This window comes from Cupressus sempervirens, chromosome 8 (assembly GCF_028749045.1).
Source record: "Cupressus sempervirens isolate cs-2001-9-10 chromosome 8, ASM2874904v1, whole genome shotgun sequence".
In the NCBI taxonomy this organism is placed as follows: domain Eukaryota; kingdom Viridiplantae; phylum Streptophyta; class Pinopsida; order Cupressales; family Cupressaceae; genus Cupressus; species Cupressus sempervirens.
This window is the reverse complement of record NC_143125.1, coordinates 695,598,943-695,608,167: the sequence shown is the minus strand read 5'-3', so window position 1 is coordinate 695,608,167 and position 9,225 is coordinate 695,598,943. Positions and strand designations below refer to the sequence as shown.

The 9,225-nt window shown below is 33.6% G+C and overlaps 1 protein-coding gene across 1 annotated transcript; it reads right to left on the bottom strand.

Moving 5' to 3' along the window:
* Positions 1-3,393: 3,393 nt before the first annotated feature.
* On the bottom strand, positions 3,394-5,505 carry LOC149544354 (uncharacterized). The gene is made up of 2 exons (XM_089798806.1): positions 3,960-5,505; positions 3,394-3,830 (listed from the first exon to the last, which is right to left on the bottom strand). The coding sequence occupies exons 1-2, from the start codon at positions 5,458-5,460 to the stop codon at positions 3,553-3,555; spliced, it is 1,779 nt and encodes a 592-aa protein (XP_089654932.1). The 5' UTR covers positions 5,461-5,505; the 3' UTR covers positions 3,394-3,552.
* Between the last annotated feature and the right edge of the window lie 3,720 nt (positions 5,506-9,225).

Genomic DNA, 9,225 nt, shown 5'->3' with positions numbered 1-9,225 from the left:
ATTTACATTTGTTAGTGTCATGTTCAAGCTTTCATATCAATATACTTGTTTACATTTCAAATACAATTGAATATCTATTAAGTATCATAGCCTCATTGTTCCCTTCATGCCATTAAAATTAATATATGCAATTATGGTGGCTCTGATCTAGTCATGATAGTTTTATTTTTGAGCCAAGTAAGTAGACATGTTATTTAACCATCAAAGAAATGAAATTTTTCATGGCATAGCAAATTAAGCAATACATATTAGATCATTTAGCCTACATTTAGATTTAAGAAATTATAATCACTGCAAGATCATGTCAATTTAGGGGTATTTAACCCTAGAGATGCCAAATTAAAGAGGTTGGGGATATTAAACTTAGATTCAATTGGTGAAGAAATAATATTATTTGTAGATTTTACAGTTCTGCATGGCCTATCAACTAGGGGTACATATTGTAGATTTTAGTTTTTGGGACATTCTCTCATGCCTTGGAATGTTTTATCTTAATCAATCAATGGGGCTAGATGAATTTTCTACCTTTTCCTTTTTGTTAACCAATGTGTTATGTATTCAATCTTTATGTGTTTATTCTAATTTGTTTATAAGTGGGCAATGATTTTTTTTGTTTCTATTTTGTTATTATGATGGGATTTATATCTTGACAATGCATCTCAAATATAGGGTTAATTGTATCTTGTACAACATGGTGTCCAAGAAGACTAGTTTTAGGAAGTGAAGTCCTTTGTTTGGAACTTTATAAGAAGTACTTATGTTTATGAATGAATAGGGTCTCATACCATGTCCTTTGCTTAAGAGGCTTACAATTTTATTAGGTAGTTTGTGTCTTTATTTGGATCATTATAGTTGCTTCCTATGGTTTTATATTAATGCGTGAGCTCTATGTATAGTTACTTTAGCTTCTCATTCTCCTTCCAACAATGAAGGTTCAATAGGCATCGTATCATAGGTGGGTCTAGGCATGAACCTTTGAACATAAATGGCCTAAATATGTAGATGCCAACTAACATATTCCTCGCATGTCCAACAAAGCATTGACTTGGTGTATCACCTCCCCTTAGCTTAGGTTATTTGTTAAATTTATCTTTTTTCCTTTTCTCTAAACACAAATGTGGAAGATTGGGCTTCCAAAATTATGGATGTTTTTCTAGAGGGTGCACCTTGTCCAACATCTATAATACTTTTGGACATCCCTCATTTAGGCATGAGCTATTTTCAAAATTAGCATGGCTCAATCCTCCATAAAATAATATATATGTAGAATCTATACCATTCACATGTGAACAAATTTTATGATATTTTCTTTGTGAAAGAAGACTTCTTTGTGTTGTATGTCATTGTATAATTTAAAAAATATTAATAGTGCTACACCATACACCACTAATAAAGTTGAATATTCTAGTTATCATCTTCAAGCTTGTATACTTGATCATTGTATTTGCCATTTCATTTTAGATGATTATCACTCATGTAACCGAATATTTTACATCAATCTTAATCTCCTGTACCAACTATATTAATAGCCATTTCTGGAGTCTTTTGAGTCAGTAAGGCTGTAGTACACTGTATCTGATCTGAGTCAAGTAAGTCAATTACGTCTGTATCATTCCATGAAACTTTATGAATCTCGGACATTTATATTAGCATTTAATCAATAAGTCAATCAACCTGAGCTGTATTCTTTCCTACAACATTGAATAATATTTCTATAGCAATTTATGAACTTATTGCATTTGAAATAAATTTGAGTGCATGTCATTCAAAATAGCTAAGAATTTATGATGGACAGGGATGATGGATGGCATGCAATGCAGCGGAGGCATGGTTGTGGGGCGGGGAAATTGGTAGGCTTTCAATAAACAGTTGATTTGATTGCTGCATAGGCATCTAGGGAAGAGTTTGATTTTCGGTCCCATAGTCGGTGCCGTCAAGCTACACCAATTTTTGAATGTTGAAAGCATTGAACAACTAAAAGCCCAAAACCTTAAGAAAAACAGAAAAAAGTTCACTCATACCATTGATGTTAGTTGAGTAGTGAACAAATAGATGAAATTTCATTCACGCCTGGATATGATAGGAAAAATTATAGGGCAGACGTACGAGTAGAGAACAGATAAATGGTTATAGGACACAATATTTCAAGGCAGAGACAGAAATTAGCTTCATTCTTTAAAACTTCTCATCGTAGAATTCAGTCCTCATGCGGAAATTGTAGATGGCATTGTATATTTAAAACACAAGCAAGAAACAGAGGCATCTATAGAATATGTTTTTGATATGTTTTATATAACAGAACTTTTCAAAAGTACTTCTACAAACATCTTTTCTTTCCAGCAAACATAACAACACTGCAAATAAACAAACCTGTCAGCTACAAGATAAATCATGGGTGCCTACATGGTATGTAGAATATTACAAAGGCTGTTGGTATACACTGTAATGCAGTTTCATGGGTTCAACATTCAAAAAGTTGGTAGATAAAATTATCCATCATATGAAAGTATGCATATCTCCATTTTATGTGGAAGCATAACACTGCAATCACAATACCAAATCAGACTCCAAAACTTAATCCCAATCCCACTGCCCACCATCTATCCATTACATCTTCACTATTACCAACTGTACCCATATTCCCTTATGCTTGATTCTCTTTGCAACCTCGACCACAACCCATTGTCGTATTTTCAAGGGGAAGCCCATGAAGGTCGGGGTTTCCAGAAAAAGAAGAAGTTTCAAATGTTGCAAATTGTTTTCCCTGTGGTATGAATCCTGACAATTTGTTGTTAGAAAGATTCAATACTTCAAGGAATGTTAGATTTAAAAGTTCAAAAGGAATTTTTCCTGACAACTTGTTTCCTGAAAGATCTAGAGACTCTAAGTGAGTCATGCTTACCAAGGATTCAGGAATTGAACCACATAGAAGATTATTTGAGAAGTTGAGAGAAATTAAACCTTGGAGGACTCCCAATTTTGAACTTGTCTTCATAGATTATCTTCTTGTATGTTTGAACCCTTCCTTTTATCCAAATTGTTACTTCATCCTCGAAACTTGATTCAAAAGGAGAGTCCATATAGGCTGCACTAGTGCTATAACCAAAGGTAAGTCGTTCATCAATAGTTTGAGATTGATTGATCATAGCATATAGCTTGCTCAGATTTTGAGGAATACTTACTGATAAACGGTTATTTGATAAATCTAGAATTCGAAGATTCTGCAACCTCATAAGCTGGGGTGGAATTATACCTTCGAAATTATTAGAAGTTAAGCTAAAAAATTTCAAATCTTTCAGCTTTTCAATCCAAACAGGAATGTTACCTTCAAATTTATTATTTCCCAAATCAAATATTTGGAGACCTGTGCAATTTGAAACGAATTGAGGAATATTACCTTGAAACCTATTGCCATTGAGATTTAGTGTACTAAGAGTTGTTAGATTTCCCAACTCCTCTGAAATCCCCCCTTCTAATTCATTCTGAGCCAATTTAAAAAAATGTAATCTAGAACATGAACCAATATTTGCAGGGATCATGCCCTTTAGCTTGTTATTTGACAAAGTCCAAAATGCCTTCTCCGTCTCGGCATTTAAAACTTGGAATTTCTCCGGAAAGGTTATTCCTTGCCAATGATAGAATGGTTGGTAGCTCATTAGATGGTAGACTAGTTCTTGGAATAGAACCATTAAACTCATTATCTGGCAGATCTAGTATGAATGAACAAAAATCAATAGGAGGAAGTGAGCCATACAATCTGTTACCTTGTAAATCCACCACAGACAATTCATGGGATATCTCCCATGGTAGAGAACCTTCCAGCTTGTTGTCTGAAAGAATGAGCATATCTAAATTAGGAAGATCCCATAGCCATAAAGGAATATTTCCCATGATTTTGTTACTGGAAAGATCTAGTTCAATCAATTGATATTGTTGGGACAAAAATGCAGGAAAAACACCTTCTATATTGCAAGACCTCAATCCCAGGTTCTCCAAATAGGCAGACTGTAGAACCCAGCTTGTAGATATAGTAAGAGATAGCTGATTAACAGACAGGTCCACTGCGCGTAGGCGAGTCATATTTTCAAGCATCTGAAGTGAAATGTTGCCCATTAATCTGTTAGAAGCAAGTACCAATACTTCTAACCTGGCAATCTTCGAAATAGAATCTGGAATTGTTCCTGAAAGCTGGTTATAACCCAGATGGAGTTCATTTAATGTCGAAAGCTCACATAGAGACTGAGGAATCTGACCAGTCAGATGGTTATGACCGAGTGACAATATTCTTAGACTTGTCAGCTTTGAAATGGAATTTGGAATCGTTCCTGACAGCTGGTTGTAACTAAGGTCAAGATTTACAAGGGATGAAAGACTGTCAAAAGAGGATGGCATAGATCCCTCCAAACTGTTATAGGAGAGATCCATGATCTCAAGGTTTGAAGAGTTTGCGGCAGAGTGGGGAAACTCTCCTCCTAAATTGCAGTAAGAAAGAGATAGAGCAACAAGTGAGGAAGAATGGCCTAAAATGAAAGAAAGGTTTCCTTTCAAGTCACGATTACAACTAAGGTCAAGATTTCTCAATTTCGAACGGGGCATGAAATTGGAAGGGATGTGACCATTTAGATTACAGTAGCTGAGACCAAGTGAAACCAACGAAGACACATTCTCAATCCAAGAGGGCAGTTCAGACCGGAATGAATTCCCTCCTAAACGTAGATGGGACAAAGAGGCGAGGTTTGATAGATCTGGAATATCGCCTGACAGCCCACAATGAAATAAGTTAATCTGGGTGAGATTCGGAAGACGGCTGAGGGCCTCACCCCAGTGCTCCGAGCCCTTTGTCAGGTTCACTAAGTTCATTCCCAAGAATTCAAGGCTTCTCAGACCTCTGGCCCATTCATCAAACTTATTACTGTTCAAGTAATTATATATCCAGCGTTCATCTGATTCTTTATATTCCCAGTAATCACCATGTGAAACATCCAGATGACGCAAGCTTGAAATATTTCCCAACTCTACAGGGATTTCACCGCTAAATCCAGCATTTGACAGCTTAAGAAATGTAAGTCTCTGTAATTTAGACAGCTGGGGAGGGATAGAAACACCTCTAAAGTCATTCCTACTCAAATCCAGGTGCTGCAGATGTTGCAGATTAAACAGCGATGGACGAACATCACCACTCAACGCCTGGCTCTCTGCATAAGTATGACTATTGAGATCAAGGAGAATGACACGGGATGTATGATAATCGCAGCCAACGCTCTCCCACTGGCAACAATTGAATCCCCGCCAAGAGGACAATCGACCCGAGGAAAGATTAAGCCCAGCCTTGAAATCCAGCAGATAATTTCTTTCGTCCTCTATACATGCTGTTGAAATTGGCAATAAACCTTGCGGCACAACTATCCATAATAGCAAAAATCTAATGCCCACAGATGTCTTAATCGGAAGAGGGAACATTGTGTTCCTATCTCACCGACTCCTCAGTTTCTAATTTACTCAAAGGAGGCGTGTGCATTTTACAATTCTTTCCCGGATTGGCTATAAATAACCAAAACACTAACCTTGGTGGTTACTACGCTGGTTCTAATTTCATTTACATTTTCTACTTGGCTACGTTTGGGCCCCCGTCTTGTATTTATGATCGTATATTGAAATTTTCTTATTGACAAAATTTCTGTCTCTATCCTCCGACACTCATTTTCTAAACACGCCGTTGAAGATGGAAAATGCCATTCCAACAAGTCGTAGGGAGGGTGTCCCACAGGCTTGGAATTTGATGGCCTAATGACCTTTTTGCACTTTTTAACTGTATTTGACGATGTCATTTTTCTTCAAATGGTATAAAGTTTCTAAAACTTAGAATCTTTCGAAAATAAACTGTAAAACTTAAAATTTGTCTAATTATTTTCTAATTAATTTTTTTATTTAGGGAAAAACTTTCTATATAATTTATTATATATTATTATTAATTTATAATTTTTAAACTTAAAAATTGGATATTGATTATTAAAAAATTAAAAATGACAATCAATTTTTTTCATAGAAGTAAAGTGAAAGTCATTAATAGTCGATATCCGGTCGTATGAACTCGTGGGGTGACCCTGTTTCCACCGACCTCTTTTTTTGTGAATATGTAGCTTTATTGTATTTTTTAAATATAAGGAAAGGACTATTCATAATGTTTTATAAAAAAGTCATTAAAAAGAGCAAACCGTCATAACAAAATCATATGATAGGTGGGAGTGACTGTCAAATTCGAGGCATGGTGCCCCATATCTAGGGATCCATTTGTTGAGTTACATATTGTTAATGTTTTCATCTTTATATTAACCTAGGAACATTTTTACACAACATTTTTCTGAAAAATATATCCATAATTTTTTACGTGCATATTTGATTTCAATGATATAAATATAGATATTATATTTATCTTTTAAAAAGGTCTACATATTATTAAATATTTTTTCCAATGCACATTTGACTTTAATAGCATGTGCTTAGAAAATATGATTAGTCTTACAAAAATTTCACATATTATAAGCATTTTTCTAGCACATGTTTGACAAATTGTATGTACAAATAATATAAATTTTTGTAAAAATATCAACACATTATCAAACATTTTTCAACAATATGATTAACAAACCTAGTTAGCCTTATGCAAATATTTTGAGTGGTCTAGAATTTGAAAAAAGAACTATATATATACTTCACATAAGACTTGAAAATTATTCTATACATAGAGGATAATAGAAAAATATTAATATATGAGCATTGGAGTGATGTCATTCTACCTCTTTTTGATAACAAGTGCCACATAGTAGCTTTTATTTACCATTATAAATTTTATAGTAATTTTAATTAAAATTTTAAATAATAAATTTAGAAACTTTATTATAATAGTCTATCTTTTGAAAACAAAATAGATTAGTTAATTGAAATAAATTGTATATCATGCGAAAATAGTAGATTTAAACTTAATAATGGATTAGTTTTAATCTTATAGATTATATTTATAATTTTGTTTATGATAAGGTTATAAGACCAAAAAAAAAGATATTGCTAATTAGTGAAAATTAATTATTAATGAAAGAAAGTGAATATTGTTTGTGAAATATTATATTAATAAAATGCAAGAGTGTGAATCTATTAACAAAAATTCTTAAATTCAACTTAACTTGAATTAGAATCCTAAATAAAGAATACTTTTATAATGGTTATGACATAAAACAATTTTTCTTGAAGATTACATGATATTTGATAAAGATTACATGACATTTGAAAAAAATAATTATATATCTCTGACATATTTGAAAATATTAAATTATATTATTATATATTATATGGATTATTTAGTAATATATTTTATATAATTTAAGTTATAATATTTATTTATAGTCTGTATGTATTACGAGTGTGTGTGTGTGTGTGTGTATTGTTGACATTACAGTCATCTTTGATATTAGTGACATACACTTATTTAGATTGTAAGTATCTATCAAGCACATTGTATAGTTAACTGTGTTAACCAACCATTTTAGTATCTACTGAGTTCTATAGTTGCTACTAAGTCCAAAGGACAATATTCAGTTTGCACTGAGCAATTAATACCAAGGTGTTGATCAGTAGTATAAACTAACCATCTCAATGTATGCTGAGTTTATCAGTGCAAATTGAGTTGTGTAGTGCTTACTGAGTTCACAGTTGATGTTATGTGAGTCTAGTGTTATCCAAGCTACTTAGTGTTAATCAAGTGACTAAGTTTATATAGAGTTTGTAGTGATAGCATTGACTGAGCTATGCAGTATGAATCGAGCGATTTAGTTTATATGCCAAGTTTCATAGCATTCAATGAGTCACCAGTGCAGACTGAGTTCAAGACTACTTAGAAGTGATCAGTATGGACTGAGCTTCTATGTCTACCGAGTGCATGATGATGTTGAGCATTGACAGTGGATGCTGAGTATTAGAACCTCACCAAGCTAGTCTTCAAAACCCGAGTTTCTTCATTTGGGCTGACTTTGTGATTATTTGTGTAAACTTGTATTATGGCTGAATTTGTAATTTGTAATTGGATTGGTATATATGTAATGTATTGTATCAGATCCAATGGATGGCATGAACTAATGTAATAAGTAGAGAAAAGGAGAAGAGCAAGTTACAAAGGCTACAATAGCTTAACGAGCAACAAAGATTTATCTATCATAGCAAGGTGATTACTATACTCAAAGGAATCTCATTCAACAAAGCAAGTTGCAAGTTAGAGATCAGCTACTATTTCATCCTAATAGGTGCATCAGTTAAATCCTTTCACAAGGTAGACCTAATAGTCTTATGTAAATCTCTTTACTGAGTGCATACTTCATTGTATGTTTGTAAATCCTTTTGCAAGGTGGACTTAACAGTCCTTATTGATTTTAATAGGGAAAATCATCAGAAGTGATCATTGTGAGCCTTAATAGGCTAGTACTAAATTTTGTGGGTATCATCCCCACCCTAGTTTTACTTTCTACTTGAAAGGTTTCTGGGTCACCAATTTGTGTGTCAAAGTGTTATGAATGCTTTAATGTTTTCAATTTCTCATGCATGCAATTAGATCAGAATAATCAGGAAGGATTGATTACTAATTAAGAATTAAGTTTTATTAGTTACTAATTTACCCCTCCCCTCTTAGTAACTTAGCCTATCATAATATTTCCAACAATTGGTATTAGAGCTTTGTGGTTCTTAGGAAAGAAGTTTAATAGCTTGAGCAAAGATCAAAGGCTATGGAGGTATTCAAAGTTAACAAGGCTATTGACAATGAGAATCCAAATTTGGAATTTTCTTTTGGATAACTCAAAAAAGAAAAAGAGCCACTCTCTCAATGCCTGAAAAGAAGAAAAAATCTTGCAATCTAGATGAATGACCAACTCTACATTGAAGAAAGAATTGAAGATATCCATTCAAAAAACTCAGATGAAGATGATAAAGCAATAAAAGAACTATTTGAAAAGAATAGTGCTCTTCAAGAAGAAGTAAGAAAAATGAGAAGAAAGAAAGAAATTTGGTGCAGGAGCACCTAGGAAATATGCCACGTTTCCTAAATCGTTTTTGGCTTGTAGTGGTCTTGGCTAGACCACATGAATAAGGGCTATGGGATAAAGCCCCAAGTGTGTGAGTTGTGTTTGTAAATAGGTTTTTGTTGTGTTTGAGTTTCCAAGTTGCTTCTATGTTGGCAAA